The following is an 18951-nucleotide window of genomic DNA, read 5'->3' as shown; positions in this document are numbered from 1 at the left end:
CACCCCTTCAGGTAGTCAGCAGGCACATAAAAAGTCCCGCTTGCTTCTTGTGTGGTATCTCGCCAGTTTTGAAACCATGTGATTAACAACCACAGCGGTTGAATTTTGATTAAAGGTGATATACAATGAAATGCCAAGTGATTATATCTAGAAGCACGTAATAATCACTTAATAATAATAAATGTTGGAATTTAACATTACAGAACAGAGGTTCGATTCTGAGCGACGAAGTGCAAGGTACCAGAAATTTCAACCACCTGGTGTTGCAATCAAAGTACACGGGCCTCGAATATTTCCACCTTCATTGATAATGCGGCTGCCACGGCTGGAATTTGATCCAGTGACCTCAGGCCAGCTGTCGGGTACCATAACCCCTATACCATCGTGGCGAGTTAAGAGAACACTTGAGGATGAAATCTCTTCGAAGAATCAATATGGCGTGATTCCTATGTTCTGGCTCTGGCTTGCTATATCCCAGCAAATATTAGTATTAACGTTCTAAATCTTGCGAGTTTTTTTATTAAAGATGCAACATTTGAAGAAGCTCCATATTTCGAATTGCGATAACATGCACTTTTATGAAAAGTATGGCGCTTCCGCAAATGTGTGCGCATGAGAAATGAAGTGCCTAAAAAGCGAAAGAAAAAATTTATTCATGATATTTTTGTGACAAAAGATGGAGCAGGCCAAATCTACGGCATCTTAACGTTAAAAGAATGAAAAGCTTCGTTCAGTATCGGGTGATGTCACCTCCAGCGTCGAGTACGGCCTTCATCCCTCCAGGCGGAGACACGTAAAGAGCTATCGTGAAGGATGAATCGCGTTTCAGCCGCCCACACTCTTCATTTACGGAAGCCCAGAGGTCATTCATAAATCTGACGTGGAGAGTTTAGCTCAAGAGAGAGAGATGATGCCATTCTGTCCCGCACAATTTCAATTAAGTTCAATCAGGTGACTGGGGGGAAGGGGGCACATAAGCACCGTCACGGTCTTCAGTGGCCTGCTTACTACAGCACACTGATGGTATTCTTTAGTGTAGAGCTCGACTATGAGAAGCCTTTCATCTTCAGGTGGTCTGGCCGTACCACATATAAAAGCTGGCACCGCCGAAAATTTGTTCAGCAAGGAATTACGCGCGCAGCTGTAGAATTCTGTGAAAGTGATAATGAAGCTCATCACTAGCGCAATCTATAGTGTCAATGCTCACGAAAATGTTAGTCGTAAGCTTAAATCTTCACAACGCTCGAACCAGCTTTTGATAACAGACAAGGAAATCGGTGCTTCATGCAATGAGCATAGCTGGCTTCTTCCAACCACTGAAACACAGTATGGCGTTAGCGTGCGCCGAGCGCTAGCGTGGGGAAGTAGCAGATGACGCAGGGCACGAACCACTCTTGCGATTCTGTGCGCATGCTCTGCGTTTCCAAATCTCGACAGCAGTTAACAGAACGCCCCACGGACCGCCGGCTGCGTGCTCGCGTGTTCCCCCTAACAGTGGATCGCACTGTACATGCCACCGCCACCGTCTTCGCCGCTTGAAAAATCATTTTTAAGCATTAAAATCTCTATCGAGTTATAGTAATGTGTGCGAAGCACTAAAAAAAAGTGCATATCTTTACAAACTTGTTTCGGGAGATATGTCAGAATAAATGAAATGAGCAGACCCAGCCGGCAGTGCAAAAGAGAGACACGAAAGGGCATGCCGACTCACTGCTTCTGCACCTTCGTCTACTTCCGGTGTTTGCAGTGATCGTAATCCATCTTGATGAATGCGTCTTTTTCAAGGCTGTGAGCTTTGTCGAGTTGCACAGATAATTTGCGATTGCACCGAGTCATCGACGCGAGCCACTGCATTCGCCGACACCTCGGCCGCCATCTTGAATGTAGGGCTGGTTGTTTACATTACGTGGTTTGAGATCTAGTGCAGCCGATGTAGCCAAAGCCGTAGCAGAAGGGCAATTCACTATCGCACGATGGCAAAATCGGTCGCGGATCAGTTTTTTTCGCCACGTTCACCTTACGTCATGTTTTTCTGGCCACTCTTCCAGCAATGAGACAACGAAAATTACGATGCGTTTTGCTGTATTCGCAACCTTCGAGCCAAAGTGTGAATGGGCCTTTCTCTCACAGAAAAGCCACGTTGCGCCGCTCGCGTGCAATGGTCAATCGCACATTTGTATCACCCGCAATTGCTGGGAAAACCGTTCGCATAACGCCGAATCACGGCGTATTTATATATTATATATTGTAGTTAATCTAAAGGAACCTTATAATTTGTATCATCGTGAAAATCTCTTTAACCATAATCGTTTCATCGAGACTCTACTGTAATGCGAATTTGATGCGCACAGCAAAGTGAGGTCGCATGTGAATAAAAAAGTTGCAAAAGTGGTCATGGTGCTTGCACATTTCACTGAGTCAGGTTCTTTCTCCGTGCAAAAGTTGGGCATTTATTTTAAATCTGTGTCGAAAAGTTCAATTTTTGCTTTTGGGTATTATGCCATTCCATCGAAATAATTTTCAAGTGAAAATTTTAACAATCAAAATATTATGAAGTAATAATTAATTAATAGATTTTGTGACTGATAACTCTTGATTGAAAGTTGCCTAATTATAGTAGAAAACAGCACGATACAACAAAGACAAAAAAAATGAAACAAGTCTGTTGTGCTGTTTTCTAGTGTAACATTGTACCAACATGCTCAAGGGCATACACTTGAGAAGTATGAGCACAGGCTTTTTTCATCTCTTTGGACTACCAGGATCATGTGCATCTCAAATAGGGAAAAACCAGTTGCTTATACTGAAAAAAATATATATATAAGTTGGGACTTGAAGGTCTTCACTAGCATTGTCTTTTCACATATTTTGGTGGCTTCTAAGGTTCTGGAAAATAGTATAGATTTCTTAAAGCACTTCATTTCAGTAGTTTGTAGCGGCAATGCGGAAGCTGCATGCTCTGCTGCTAGGCAGGAAGGTGAGCACATCCTTAGGTTTGTCTCTTTGCAGTTTGTTATATGTAGTACTCTCTGTCTTCTTGCTCACTCAGTGAGTTTATGAATGTTCAGCAAGCCAATGAAAACAGCAAAGTAGGATACCTGCTAATCTACCAGCGCTAGCAAAAATGCAGTCATGATAGTCATGCATCTTTCCTTCTTTCCTTTGACATCTGGCATGTCTTTGCCAAGCCAACACCCTGCTTTTTTTAGACTGTGAGACTGACTTTTTATTATTGTTATTTATTTTAAAAGTGATAGTCTTTCTTGGCATACTTTGACGCAAAAATTTTGGTCTGTCTGTCTGTACATTTTTCTGTTTGGCCGCCGTAACGATGCCTCAAACGGCACCAAACGAGATACCCCAAACGGCCTAACTCATCCGTAGCACCCACCAATAATCCTCAAGTTTCAGCATTCATACTTTTGCGCTGGTCAACTACAAAGCAATTATTGCGCATATCGGAGGCACCATAAGAACGCGTCAATATTTTGTATGTGTGTCCTTGCTAGAGAAGGCATACATAAGTAATTCTAAGAACTGTAGCGTTTATCACGCTGCGCTGACAATGCAACGCGATGCTCAAAAAGGCAAGTGTTTCCAACACTTTGCCAAGACGACATGGTGGTGGCACCTGCCCGTCGCTTTGCGTTCTACACCTTATCGCCTTCGAGACAGGTGCACACGTCTTCTTTCGTTTTTGAAGATAACTGCCAGATAGCGCTCATATCTAACGTGCCTCGATGCACTCGTTTACCTTCGCTGCATGGATCGAGACTCTCTAGCGCAGCACCTCCAGAATACAATTAACCAATTTTCTTGCCCAGAACATCAAAGAAATGTTTTCTTCACTCTCTCCAGCCGCAAGACTATCGTATTTTGACGACATTGCTGTTAAACATGCAAATAGGAGGCCAATTTTTCAATTTTATTTTTGTTTTAAAAATACATATGTGTTATAGTGCACAAATATGTGTTATATTCAATACAAACTGCATAACCTTTGAAATTACTGTGCCTCTAAAGCCTGAAAAGTGCTGTCAGTATGTTGCATGAATTTTATTATGTCTCATTGTGCATTCATCACTGAAACGCCTGTCCATGCAAGTACTGTATCTGAGCGCACTAGGATGTGCACCTGCAGGCCTTGTAGCTTTGGCTGTTCAATGCGAAACTATTGGAATTGAGTGTAGAGCCTAGGAATGTCGGGTACTCAGTCATATTACATGAGCCTTTGTCATATGTGCAGGCAGGAATGGCCAGTGTTACAAGCATTGCCTGGAAGAGTGACCACATTGTGCTTGGTGATGCTGAGGGTACACTTACAGTTTGGGATCTCAAAGGCAAAGTACTGAGGTACTAATCCAGTGTTCACCGATTGCTGGCAAAGTGCAGTATTTAGCTGCACTTTCACTAAGAATTTTGCAAGCAGAAGTAAACCTGTTTTGTAAATAGCCCTTATGATTACTTCATTGATCGAAGTGGTTTTCGTTGTTTTGGAACAACAAAAAAAGTAGTTTAAAGCAGAATTGTATTGGTTTTGAGTAGGAAAAGTTTACGTTCAGAGCATTGCAGTGTTCACATTCAGTAGTACGCGGTGTATGCAAATGATATGGCACAAGTCAACTTTTTCGTTACCGCTCCTACTCAAATCGATCACTGGTGATCGACATTTTGGATCGATTTTGACAGGTTGAATTTCTTTTTCGCGCACCAAGCACTTTCTAGTAGTTAGTCGAGCCACTCAGCCCTCAGAAGCAATTTAAATATTTATGTTTTGGCGAAATAGTGTTTTTTGATATACCTTTGCGCTAACACTGTGCCGTGTGGTTGGGAGAATTCACTTGGCTGGCAAACTTGACAGAAGTACATGTCCCTCGTGGGTATGCTACAGTAACATCAAAGTCCTGGAAGAATCTTTACAAGTAAAATATCAAATTAAGCTGTCAGCTTCACAATCTGACAGTATTGAGCAGTAATAATTGCCAGGAATTATGCCAGCTATTCAATAGCGAGCTGTTGCTAGGAGTCAGGGAAAATTTATTCTACAAAAAAAATATTTCCAAAGTTCTGCTGCATGTATAAAGTGGGGAGGTGGCCTTCTCAGCCAGTTTCCAGCAGCATTTGTTTCGCTGGTATCATTATATCGAGCACAGGACTGCATCTAGTGTCCCTAGTCGCTCCTGTTGGCATCGTCGTCACGAGCGCATGGGTGTACACCTGCACTGCAAAAAAACATGTGTTGCTGGAAACTGTCTTGCGACTGCACCTGAATTGAGTGAAGACAGACTTAGAGTTCGAGGACGACTGCACCTCAGCTTCAAAATTGATAGCGATGATGTTGTGCATCAGCCTCAGGGATCCGCAGTCGCTCATGGGTTTGTTTTGTCTATGGCCTCATGTTGTCTTCTTCACAAGTGTGTAGCTGCTGACCTTTGTGCACACTCCGATAGCTACTCTGGTTCCATGTGCGAGGTTTTCACGTCGCTAGGGCGCAGTATACTGGTGCCAATAGCAGAACTTCTCTTCCCGACATGAAGGCCATCTGAGCGCATCTGTGCCCTGACTACGGAGCAGCGTGAAACATTTTAGAACTGTGCGTGATATGTTTGCCTCGGTTTTGAGAGTGGAATCACGTATTCTGTATTTTTGCAAACATTTTTTTTCTAGCATTGCATACTAAAGAATATGATGTTATTGATGCTTTTGTCCCCCTTTACATAATAATGACCATGCTTTGATGCTTGTGTCCCCCCCCCCCTTATATAATACCCTGGAAAAGGCCTTTAAGGGTAAAATAAATGATGAAATGATGACTATGTTTGGTGCATATGACATGTTACATATTAGAGCTGTGCGAAGTGAATTCAAATATTAAAGTTTGGGTGCAAGTCAAATAGGATATTTTTGTGAATACTTTTGGAATATTTTGGAGAGAAATTACAGATATGGTTGGAAGGAATCTCCTAGCGTGATTTTAGGCGATAGCCATATGAAAGTTTTTCTTTTGGCTCAGTTGGTGAAGCGCTGCAGGGGTCCTAGTTGTTGATATTTGTCAAGACTGAGGCCAGATTGTGTTTTTTTACTGATGTGCAACTAATAATGTGTAGAGAACAGATCACACGTTAAAGGAAAAGATGCTACGTTCTTAACCTCTGTAGAGGCCCAATGATGCGGCAGACAAGGGCATGCTTTCTTCTTATTCTGCCCTGTAGATATCAATGTATCGTTAAGTTTCTGGCAAAATTTTATGCAGTAGCGCTGCTCCAGTCACTCCATCATTTGCCTTGCAATGAAAAACAGACGAGAGCACTGCACACTACCTCACTTAAACGCTGTGTCGCAGTGGCTGATGCTATTGGCAGGCGGGAAAAAATTCACGATTGCGCATGAAGGTTCAAGGTTAGCTGATGCAAGCGTGCTTGTTTCAAATCCATCAAGTGCTCATAAAAAAAAATGGCAGATACTTTTCCAACAGACGTCGTAATTGCCCAAAATGTTAATTGCTATTTAGGTTGTCTGTGTATGGTGCCATTTAGTCAAATACGTACTAGATCAAAAATGTTTAAAAAAGCGAGCATCCCAAGGCTAATTTTTAACTGGTTTTTAATGGTTTGTTTTGTATCTAATCCTATTTCTGTCTCCGATAGTATCTTCTATTCTATTTAAAATAATGATTATAGTAAAATATTTGTGGTTGAAGTTATGTATGGGAATACTATGGTAATTATGACAACATAAGGATAGATCACCTTAATCTTGGTGATAAGAGTGTTATAACTCCAACTATTATTCAGTTGAATTTACAATCAGTGAATAATATACAGTAATGTCAACTTATGCCTTTGAAAAACTTCCTGTGATTGGGAATTGAGGTGTTTCTTTTCAGTTCTGTTGTTTTCTTTTTAGTGTTTTTTTATTGAGTACTATGTATACAGACTACTCATGATACCTTCATTTGTGTTCTTGGTGCAAAACTTTTAACAGAAAATTTTCATAATCAAATATCATACACATTGCAGTAAAAATGGAATGTTTCCATTTATATTTACATTGGAATATTGATTTCTCAAAAGATTTTGGTGCAACCTATTTACTTCTTTCAAGGCTATTCACAAAAGTGGGAACTTGTGCAGGGCTCTCCCCACACAGCGTGGGCATGTCAAGAAGCTGAAGTTTGCTCCAGGCAAGGGGAATATGAAAATATTGGCTCTTTTCACGGATGGCATCAGTGCCTGGGACGCTCAAGATGTAAGTAGTTTCATGGACTTCCCTTTGTAGGAGCAATATTAATAGAATTTGTTTAATCATCATCATCACTGAAGTGGATTCCATCTATTGAGGAAGTTCCCGAGCCTTGTAAAAATCACTCTTGTGCCAACTAGCACTGTATATACGATCTTCGTCAAATAAAACCCAAACAGCGGCAAGCTTTCATGATTTTGTAGTGGGTGCCATCTACTTATCACTATGGACAGGCACGCATATATATGCGCAGAGCTGCCCAATAGAATGCGCGGACCTGTCAATCATGATAACTGGACGGCGCACACTATACCATTGCGAAAGCTTGCCTTCGCGATGTTCGGGTTTCACTTGACGCTGATAGTACATTGTCAATTTCAAAATGGTTGTGGTTGTAATCATGTCGCTATGATCACGCCCCGCCGTCCAACCGAGGCTCGCGCACTGTGTTCGACGGGAGTCGTCGAACGCACGACCACATCTGTCTGACGCCAATGAAGAAAGAGTGCGAGGCACTTCGTTTTTTATTCTTCTTCATTTTTCAAATACATTATGTTGTTGGCTGAATAGCCTGTTTTACTACTCTGAAATCAGTTAACAGACGTTCTATGGATTACCACCAGATGACCTCACTTGACTTCATCACATCATCCCCTCCTTGAAGATAAGCTCTTTATTAATGAAATCAAAATAACACTGTTACATTATAAACAACAAACATGTCTGAAAATGTGGCATTCCCACACACAAAGTAGAAAAATCTTGATAAAAACAAAAAAGTCTAAAATAATGAAATGAAAAAAAAATACTACACGACAGACACATTAATACACAGCACAGAAAAACTACAAGACCTTGCATCAAGAGGCTAAAAACTACATATTGTAGCCCTTCTTTCATTTTTGAGGGTGGCGCTTGTGTACTGATCGTCCAGTTCCAGCGTTTGAATTCGTCTGTTCACTGCCACTGTCAGCTGATGAGGGCGTTGTGTTACCTTCCTCCTCCTCGTTGCAGAAGTCTGCTGTGGTAGATGGGAGGTATTCAGGCGTCGGCACATCCATCTCAGTAAGAGTATTGTTGTGGGATATAATTGTGGCATTATCAGTTCCACCAAAGTGTTGTTCTGCAAGTGAAAGCTATAGCGAGCTAGTCCGGCATATGAATAATCAGTTAGTGAAAGGCATTCATCATTCTCTGAACGGGTGGAATTTGCACAAATTTTGAAATGTTCCAAGTCTTACCATCATTAATCAAAAGTAAGTTTTTACCACTCCTCTGCATGACTTCATGGGGTCAAAAACCTGCTTGTACCTGTGTGTTATGACTGAACTTTAAAGGGCCAGTAAACAGGCCCCGACTTTTTTTTTACACCCCCCATACAAGCTCGGCAATTCGTAGATTAGGCCGCAGCGATCACGTAGCGGCTCTGGACGCCACGCAGAGCCGCTATTTTGAAAAACAATTCTCGCGCATCTTTCTTACGCCTGACTGACCTCCTTGCACGCGCAGTGACGTCAATTCGGCGATCGGCGACGTGACGTAGCACGCAGCTCACCAATTGCGCTAAATCAGGTGTGAAAAAACAGTAGTGAACGTCAGTTCCTGTTTCCACCCACACCTACGAAACTGACTCTTGTTTCTTGGCACTGCGTCCAATAACCAGCCTCGAAGTTCTCGCGTGCACGTGTACACTCCTCGCTCCACTACAGCGCCTGTGCACACGTATGAACCTACTTCGCCCTTGACGTGAGCAACATGGATAAAAAGCGTTGCTCTGTCGTCAGCTGCAAATCGAGCAACTGGGCAGCTAAGAAACATCGGCACCGGGTGCCTCACGATAGGGTCTTGCGCGCTGCATGGCTGAAGCGAATCGGCCATCCAGCAACGTACGTCGGGGACCTGATCGTTTGTGGTCGACACTTCGCACCTGACGCTTACACGGTTGACACACGGCTGGTGCGGCAAACAGTAAACAAACAACCACGCTTCGCAGCAAGCGGAAGTGCGTTGCGACTGATCGAATTCGCTGATGAAGTCAATCGCTGACGTGGTGTCACGTTGCCAAAGTGGGTGGAGTCACGACCATGGGCTACATCTTCCCCTTTCATCGAAGGCAGAAGGGGGGCAAGGCCGCGCCAAAATTTGAAACCAGCTAAGACTGATGTTGTAACCTGTGTATCTTCCTTAATATAGCACATATTCGCAAAATTTTTGCAGCAGCATGTGTCGTGTTGCGCCCTAGCGAAAGGGCATGCGCGTCCGGGCCGGCCGCAGGAGCTGAGAGAGAGACTGAGCCGCTTCCGATGGGCGCGAGATAACGTCCAACAACAACCTTTATTCCATGCAACCAGCATACATATATAGCAGACACTCATGTGACCAATGACGTCACGTACAAACGACACTTTACAATTGTGGGCGACAGCGCCAGATAACGCGGACACTTGACGCGCCTGGGCGCTATCACCACATCTCCCCTTCTTTAACAATACGCTGACAGTTGCAACAAACTTCGCAGCACTGCCAGCGAAAAAACACTTTGCAGAAAACAAAAAATGCACAAGAACAATACAGTCAATTACTGAACCCGTAGCGGTCCGGCCGTCGAACAAGACGACCAGATCGCGTTTGGTATTCAGGAAGGTCAGTTCCCGGCAAGGAAGGGCTGATAGATCGTCAGGCGCCATGCTGTCTGTAACGCGATTAGAATTCTGTTCCGTTTCTACCCGACTATCATCTGCCTGAGGAAAATCATCGCTATCTGCCTCATCCTCACCTTCTTTTGGCTGTGAAACAAAGCGCACCAAGGATTTCCTGTTTCTTTCTAGAACTACACCAGTGGAAGTTCTAACCACATACGACCTCGGCCGCTCAGCAAGTCGCAAGACTCGCGCTTTTGCTTTGCAGTCCGTCACCCAGACTTCCGCGCCCGGTTCGAGTGCTCGCAACGAAGTAGCCCTATGACGAAGGTTGAAGTTCCTACGCTGCCGCTGTCGGGCGGTCGTATCGTGGCTTCTGAACTCTCTCAGGTTCACCGTCTGAGGCAGAAGGCTTGTGGGATGGACAGGCACCGTTGTGCGTAGCCGCCTGCCCATTAGAAGTTCTGCAGGGCTTTTCCCAAGTGGCCCCGGAGTGTCCCTGTACGCTAGGAGAGAAAGATATGGGTCCTTCGCTTTTGTAATGAGACCTTTGATTGTCTGGACCATCCTCTCTACTTCACCATTTGCCTGGGGGTACCTTGGGCTAGACGTCACAGCGCGAAACCCGTAGTTGCGAGCGAACAACTTGTATTCCTGCGACACAAATTGCGCTCCGTTATCAGACATAACAACTTCTGGTATGCCATGTCTTGCAAAGAAACTTTTAAGGTGCGTAATGACAGTGGCACTCGTTGTAGATGATAACAAAGCAATCTCTGGGTACCTAGAAAAATAATCTACGACTACCAAATACCATTTTCCTTGAACATGGCAGAGATCAGCTCCTAGTTTTTGCCAAGGACGCTGTGGAGTGGTTGTCGGGATCATTGGTTCTGGCTTTTGGTGTCTGTGCTCGGCGCATACGCGGCAATCGGTAACCAAAGCTTTCAGCTGATAACTCAACCCTGGCCACCATACCGACTCTTTGGCTCGAGCTCTGCATTTTTCGATTCCCAGGTGACTCTCGTGCAAGGGTATCAAGACCTCTGCGCGCAATTTTCGAGGAATGACCAACCTCGTACCTTTAAGTAGCACGCCTTCAGCAACTGTAAGCGTGGCTCTTTCCTGCCAATATGGACGCAAGACCATCGGAAGAGATGAGAATTTTGGCCACCCTTTCCGGCTGAATTTTACGAGTGCTTGACAAACTTCGTCAGCGGCTTGTTCTGCTTTCACTCTTTCGAAGAGGCTGGCCTCGACCGCGTTTGACAAGCATCCTGAAACGTGCGTGCTGACGTCACTAATAGACAGTGCATTATCAGTTTCTTTTCCCCGAATCGGGGCCCTCGACAACACATCTGCAGTAACTAAGCTCTTGCCCGGGACATGCACAACTTCATAGCTGAACCGCATGAGCCTCATGCGAAAACGCTGAATGCGAGGTGGTAAAACATCTAAAGGAGATTTTCCCAGCAAGGTTACAAGAGGTTTGTGGTCGGTTTCGCACACAATTTCAAGACCTTTAATGTACCCTTCGAATCGTTCTGCCGCCCACGTCATTGCCAGTGCTTCTTTTTCAATTTGGGAATATCTGGTTTCGGCAGGCGTCAACGATCGTGATGCAAAGGCAACGGGTCGTTTTTCGTTGTTTGGTTGGACTTGCATCAGTACCGCCCCCAAACCGAATGACGACGCATCGGCGGAAAGAATCGTAGGGTACTTTGCATCATAGTTGGCCATGACGCGCGCCGAACCGATAACGTCTTTAACGTATGACAGCGCTTGCTCTTGGGCTGGTCCCCACGTTCATTCAGAACTCTTCAAAAGCAAGTGACGTAACGGCGCCGTTTTTGAAGCCAAATCTGGTATGAATCTTGCCAAATGATTAGTCATACCGAGCAGCCGTCGAACGTCAGACACGTTATTTGGCGTCGGCAGTTCTTTGATGGCCCGGACCTTTTCAGGGTCCGGCCTGATTCCATCTCGACTTAGAACACAACCAAGAAACTTTATCTCGGTTACTCCAAAACAACACTTTTCTTTGTTTAGCGTAACACCAGCACTCATGAGACGGTCTAAAGTAAGACGCAGACGCTCATCATGTTGAGCTTTGTTGCAGCCATAAATGAGCACATCATCCATCATGTTTACCACGCCTGGGATTCCTTGCAGAGTCTGCGACATTTTCTTTTGAAAAAACTCAGGTGCTGACGTTATTCCAAACGGTAGCCTCTGAAAGCAGTATCGCCCAAATGGTGTAATGAAGGTAGTCAACAATTGGCTTTCCGGCGACAACTTTATCTGATAAAATCCAGAATTAGCGTCCAGCTTCGAAAAAACCGATGCCCCACTTAACAGACCAAGGCTATCTTCAACCGTTGGCATAACATAGCGCTCGCGAAGTACACTTTTATTTAGTTGCGTCAAGTCAACGCAAATACGAACGTCTCCAGAAGGTTTGAGTACTGGTACAATACCTGCGCACCATTCTGTTGGTTCGTCTACTTTGCGGATTACGTCATCTCGCTCCATACGCTCGAGCTCCTGCTTCACTCGGTCCCGCAGGGGTAAGGCAATGCGACGCGCAACCGGAATAGCAAAGGGTACCGAGTTCGGCTTCAGTCTGATATTGTATTCCCCTTTCATAGCTCCCAGACTACCAAAAAGCTGAGGGTAGGAAGCTTCGATGGCTGTTGCGCTACTGACCGAGTCAGCAAACTTGATCAGCTCAAGGGCTTCGAGCGCTGGGAGACCCAAAAGTATCGAGCGTAAAGGCGAGACTACGTACACAGTTTGTCGGACAATGCGTTGTCTCCACTGTATAGTGGCAAGAAATTTTCCGAGAACATGCAGTGGCTCATTCGCAGGGCCTGTTAAGGTTAAGTCGCACTTGTCTAATTTGGTAGGCAATCCCGGAAATGTTGAGGGTACAACGGACACTTCTGCACCCGAGTCAAGTTTAGCGAACACCGGAGTGCCGTTAATGATAACTTGAGCATACCGAGAATTGGACTGCTCCCCATTTACCGCGCCTACGAAATATGCCCCTTTTTCCATATGGAGAGAAGAAATCGGTACCTTCTTTCGCTCGCCTGCAGACTTTTTCCGACACACCACTGCAAAATGTCCGGAACAACCGCAGTAGTTGCATTTCGCAGCTCGTGCTGGGCAGGAGGTCCTCGGGTGCTCTCCTTGACCGCAGTTGGGGCACGAACTGGATGTGAGAGGTCGGTAGGACTGTGGTCTGGTGCGTTGACCTTGTGTGACCGGTGCACTGGTCCTTGACGAGGTGCCGGAACGCTGTCCTGAAGAATTCTTTCGGGGCTGCCGTTGTTTGTTGACCGCGTCCAGGTTGCTGGCTGGCGCTGCCGAAGGTTCGTCGCTGGTTTCTCGCAGCTGTTGCTGCTGTCGTTGGACGATCTCCTTCAAGCGAGCTTTTGCCAAAGCGCTGACGAGTGTAAGATTTGCATCCATTTGCAGAGACTCCGAGAGCTTGGCATCACTGAGGCCGACTACAAACCGGTCGCGGATCATGCGTTCCTTTTCCTTGTAGTCGCACTGGTCCGCCAGTGTGTGCAACGCGGTGATGAATTGGTCGACTGACTCGCCTGGTTGTTGTATGCGTCGGTGAAAACATGCACTCTCGTAAACGAGGTTCCGTGCGGCCACGAAGTGATCGTCGAACTTTTTTCTGACGGTTTCATACTGCTTCTGCTGTTGTTCAGATAGTGTGAAGGTCGAAAAGATCTCTCTCGCTTGCCTGCCCATTGTGTAGAGTAGAGTCCGGACTTGCGCTTCTTCACTTCGCTCATTTAAGCCAGAGGCAAAGCGGTAGTCGTCGATTAGTTGGATCCAGGAAGGCCATTCGGACGTTCGGTCGAAGTCAAACGCTGGCGGAGCTGGAACCGCGAACATGCCGTGAACTGGCTTGACTTCTTTGTCTTCTGACATGGCGCTGCTTGACGAAGAAAGGTGCAACGCCCCTCGAATATCAGAAGGATCCCACTTGTGACACCATGTCGTGTTGCGCCCTAGCGAAAGGGCATGCGCGTCCGGGCCGGCCGCAGGAGCTGAGAGAGAGACTGAGCCGCTTCCGATGGGCGCGAGATAACGTCCAACAACCACCTTTATTCCATGCAACCAGCATACATATATAGCAGACACTCATGTGACCAATGACGTCACGTACAAACGACACTTTACAATTGTGGGCGACAGCGCCAGATAACGTGGACACTTGACGCGCCTGGGCGCTATCACCACAGCATGTTCGAAAAGAAAAACTGCTCATATATTTCTTTTTTAAAATTTTTCGACCTCAGGGCTGTTTACTGGCCCTTTAATGAAATCTCTAACTTTCACTGCGGGGTACTTGGCGCCTCTACGTTTATCGACATAGGCTTTCATCTGCTGTGAGTTTGCAATTTCAAAAATATACCGTATATACTCGCATAATGATTGCACTTTTTTTTATATTGACTTCAACTTAGGGATGCGATCATTATGCACGGTAAATTTTCCGTGAAAAAATATTCCGAGCACCGAAATGGAAAAAAGTCACAACGACGTTCGCTGCCTCAGCGACAGTCCATTCTGCCGCATGAAGCGTGTCGTCCAGCCGGAACTGGCGTGGAAGTCCTTTGTGGCCAGCCTTCAGGAAACTGTGTGCGCCTGCGTCTGTATCATGTCTTACGACACTGCACAACCGTCCTTGCGCATGTCCTTCACATATTCGAGGACTGCCATTTCAATGTCAGAGAACTTGCCAGATTTGGGTCCGCGGAAAGCCCGTCGCGTGCTGTTAGTAGCCATGAGCTTGTCACGCTGTTTTTTGCAATATCGTATCCGGATTTCGTCGACGTCAAAATGTCTGCCGGCAGCGCGGTTGCCGTGCTCTAGCGCGTAGTCAAGCGCCTTCTGCTTGAACCCGACAGTAAAGCTCGCATACCGCCCCATGGTGAAACGGCGCTTCAACAGACGATCACAAAGCACACAAAAAAAAAATGTGGTCTCAGGAAAAAAAACATTGCTGTAGGATAAACACAGGTCGACCAACAAGCGGCCGCCGCTGTAACAGTGCGGGATGTCAAAACAAACATGGTGGCTGACGGAGGGCAGAGACCGCATTTTTTTTTTCTTCTTTTCATCACTTATGGAGGTTGTGAGTACATCACCCGCGTCAAAACAGTTTCTTCGATCTAAATAAGGAATGCTTTCATTTAAATCAGTAAATTTATGGCATTATCATAGTGGTGCCTGCTTTCAGATCACAGAAACAATGATCAGATCACAGAAAGAAATGGCACGTTTCTGCCAACGGTAGGCAAAAATTAAGAATATGTTTCGTGCGTGCAGTTTGCGAGTTTCATTCGACAGATAATAAAGGCGATGATCATCGGCTAGACTTGGCACATGACATATTGATGCGGCAAGTTCGGGGTGCGATCATTACGCGGGGGGGAAAAAATCGAATTTAGACGACAAAATTTAGGGGTGCGATCATTACGCATGTAAATGCGGTATTGTCCTCTGATTTCTCTCCATGATGTCTATGTTACTCAAATCTAATTTTGTTCAAAGTTGTCTGCCATGTAAAAATACTGCAGGCAAAACTTCCATTGTGGCATGCGGGAAAAATAGATACGACACTAGATACTCGAGAATATTCTGTTTCACTGCTTTGCCCTCCAGCTGTGATATATGTATTGCTTCCTTCAGTACTCAATTAAACTATTCGGTTAAGCTAATGGATTTTGGATAATAATTCGATGGCTTGCAATGCTGAATGCCTCTTTCCTTTAGAAAATTTTGAAACGTTTTAAAAATGAATTGGGGGCAATTGTTGGTAACGATTTGACTGGCAATCCCTCTTATCTGAAGAGAGATTCAAGAAAATCTATGATGTCGTGCGATGTCATGGAGGAAGTGAAACATACTTCTGGCCATCGAGACTAATAATCCATAACAGTTACCGTATTTACTCGATTCTACCGCGTCCTTGATTGTAACACACACCGGGTTTCCACAACGAAAAAAAAAAGTAAGACATCGATTGCAACGTGCACCCATTTTTCTCGTTGGCCCGCACGATCACACCACTCGGGAAAACGACTCCTTTTCGCGAGCGTCTTCCGTTTAAATATGAGGTACGGGGGAAGCTTGGGCCTATATGACGTGCAAGGGAACATTGCCGTCACTCTAGTTTTACCGTGGCCCGATGTCAGCACGCGAACTTGCTTCACCCCCTTCTTCTCGACGGTTGTGGTGCCAGGCATGTCGAAGTAAAGAGGCGTCTGATTGGCATTCCCGATTTGCCCAAGCAGGTAGCCGTTGTTGTGCCGCAACTTTTGGCATATGCCCGTTCGCCTTCGGAGGGAAAAGCCTTTCCTCTTCATAAATTTAGTTAGCCAGCTCTTGCTCGTATTAAACTGGCTCTGCATTAGCCTTTTTGTAAGGCTAACTGCGTAGCCTCTACTTGGAGCAGTTCTGTCGTCACGGGCCGCTGGCTGCTCAAGCACATACTCGCCGAGTAGCTCTTCAATTTGCGGAAACCGACCCTGCTGTGGTCCACTGAAGCCTTTGTGTGAATGTTTGCTGTCGACAATATTCTGCTTTTGTTTCCGCCAGTCCCGCACACACGTTTCAGGAACTCCGAACGACCGCGATGCGGCCCGATTTCCGCCCGTTTCGGCACACGCGATGACATTTCTTTTAAAAGCGGCATCGTGGTTCACTTGTCGAGTTTTTGGAGTCGGCCCTTCCATGCCGTCGATGCTAATGCGCTACAAGATGATGAACTCCTCAGCACACGTACGAAGTACCGCGCATGGGAAACACATAGGCAGAAATGGCCGACGCGCCATGCAGACGCACGTAGGGGGCGGCCATTTTGGAAATCCCGATGGCAATAGAATGACCGTATTCATTTTTTTTCATACTCGATTCTAACGCGCATGCGATTTATGAACTCGCTTAACCGAAAAAAGGTGCACGTTAGATTCGAGTAATTACGGTATTGCATAAGTTGGGCTTCGAAGTTGGGCTAGGTTGGTACCTGATGTACCAACGAAGCCCAACTGATGCAATAACTGTCTTGTTTAAGGGTTCAACTTTATCCATGGCTAACTCTTTCCAGGGCTGATCTGGCGAAGAAACAGGTTGTAAAGGCGCAAAGACCGGTTTGGCCAACTTATTTTAACACGAAATTTTAACACGAAAATGTTTTATGCCAGGGTCCACCAAGACTTCAGTGACGTATTTCTGTCACAAAAATACAAATAAATAAAATGCAAAAAGAAATACAAATCAGTTCACCGCAAGGGCACAACAATGAATGCAGTGGCACTTAATTTTAATTTTATACGAATTAAGACTGGCAGCTAACTTTTGGATCCGGTATCGTGTAACTCTACAAAATGCCGTAAGAGAATATGGCTGCTCCAAGGAGAATTGATCGTTTTGCAAACACTCTTTGTGTTCAGGATGCAGCACATAGAAGGGTATGTATATGAGCCCTGCATTGATGCTTGCCGAGATAGCGCGCGAGCCAGCAATCGTGACCGTGCCCTTGGAATAAAAAGTTCACAGCTGCTGCTTCAGCAAACCCCCCTCCTTTCGCCGTGTCTTTACACACTTGTTGATGCGATAACATCCCACCGTCTTAATGGCGGACTGTTACCGCATTTGTTCTTTGAACAACGAAAATGGGCCAGCTCTTTTGACCTTTGTTTGAGCAGTGCTCATCACCCACGCTCGCACACTTTTACTCGCGGGTAAGAACATACAATGTGCGAGGAAATGTCAACTTCCAGTTTACATGAAAAGTGACGACGACAGCAAAAACCCGTCGAGATCGCATCAAATAAAAATTGCCGTGCCATCGCCTAGCAACGGCGCAACGAGCATATTGCTTATCTATGTTTTCCTCGTGGTTCTCATTTCAGTCGTGGCCTTTTAGTGTCTCGAGCATAAGTTTTTATAATTGATATTTACAATGTGGTAGTTGGAACATAGAATGATAGGAATACTAACATTGAGAGATCTGAGGTTGGCAGAAAGGGTAAGAAAACAGACAGGAGTTGCAGATATTCTAGCCGACATCAATTGAAAAAATGGACTTGGGCTGGTCTCGTAATGCATAGAACATACAACCAGTGGGCAGTAAGAGCAACAGATTGGTTACCAAGGGATGAGAAACGTAGTAGGAGAAAGCAGAGGGTCAGATCGAATGATGAAACTACGAAGTTCGAACGGATAAAATGAGATCAACTTGCACACGATAGGGTAAACTGGAGATAATTGGGAGAGACCTCTGTTCAGCAGTGGACTAACACAGGCTGAAAATGATGATAATCATGATTTAGCATTATTGGGTTTACAATGAGAATAATTTTTTTAGCTCATCTCTGGTCATCAGTTGCTGTTCATGTGTGATGCGGTGTATTATTCAACAGTTCGACATTTTAACATTTACATTTTTCATTCGCCTGAGATCTATAGATGATTTTCCTCAACCTCGTAAAGGCACTGCTATGTTCTATCACCTGATCATAACTGGCCTTCTTCCAGCCAGTTGCCCCAGCCCCATTCAACGCATTGGGCCAGCGAAGTGGCTGTGGCCATAAGTGCCAGTGGGGTTAGAAGCCAACATGGCAGCTCCCATGTAGACGCGATGACCCGCTTCGATTCCAACTCGCGCTTGCTACTCGCCCACTACTTGTCATCAAGACAATAAATAAATGAAATTAGTGATCGCGTTGAGTCATCTCACACTGAGGACAAAGCATCAGGTGTGTTGAGTCGTTATTGCTGAGATTAGTAGAGTTTATTCGGCCATGCCTGCTAAGCCTTGCCTCCAAGAATTTGAGTATGAATTTCGGAAACACTGCAAAATACTGACGTGTACATTGCTCTCGAAGCTCTAGAACGTAAATAAAAAGCCAATAAATCATTGTTTGCGAACTTACGGGCCACACAGCGCAGGCCGACGACGTGATGAATACGAGGCAGAGGGAAACTACATCTACAGGTGCCGCCATGTTGACTTTCCCTGCGCTGCCATCTGCTTGCT

General features: G+C 45.3%; 2 protein-coding genes across 2 annotated transcripts in view; one reads left to right on the top strand and one right to left on the bottom strand.

Annotated features, from left to right (window-relative positions):
- The window catches only part of LOC119175662 (WD repeat-containing protein 11), a 243095-nt gene that overhangs the window by 136680 nt on the left and 87464 nt on the right, over positions 1-18951 (top strand). Inside the window, exons 16-17 of the mRNA XM_037426591.2 lie at positions 4247-4353; positions 7134-7248. Coding sequence (XP_037282488.2) covers positions 4247-4353; positions 7134-7248 — 222 coding nt within the window. The remainder of the gene's footprint in view (positions 1-4246; positions 4354-7133; positions 7249-18951) is intronic.
- On the bottom strand, positions 8139-14938 carry LOC142776825 (uncharacterized). Its single transcript, XM_075881175.1, has 3 exons — positions 11760-14938; positions 10019-10535; positions 8139-8365 (listed from the first exon to the last, which is right to left on the bottom strand). Exons 1-3 carry the CDS (start codon positions 13830-13832, stop codon positions 8139-8141), a joined length of 2817 nt encoding a protein of 938 aa, XP_075737290.1. The 5' UTR covers positions 13833-14938.

The sequence above is a fragment of the Rhipicephalus microplus genome, chromosome X, assembly GCF_043290135.1.
Source record: "Rhipicephalus microplus isolate Deutch F79 chromosome X, USDA_Rmic, whole genome shotgun sequence".
NCBI classification, from domain to species: Eukaryota; Metazoa; Arthropoda; class Arachnida; order Ixodida; family Ixodidae; genus Rhipicephalus; species Rhipicephalus microplus.
This window is presented reverse-complemented; position numbering and strand designations above follow the sequence as displayed.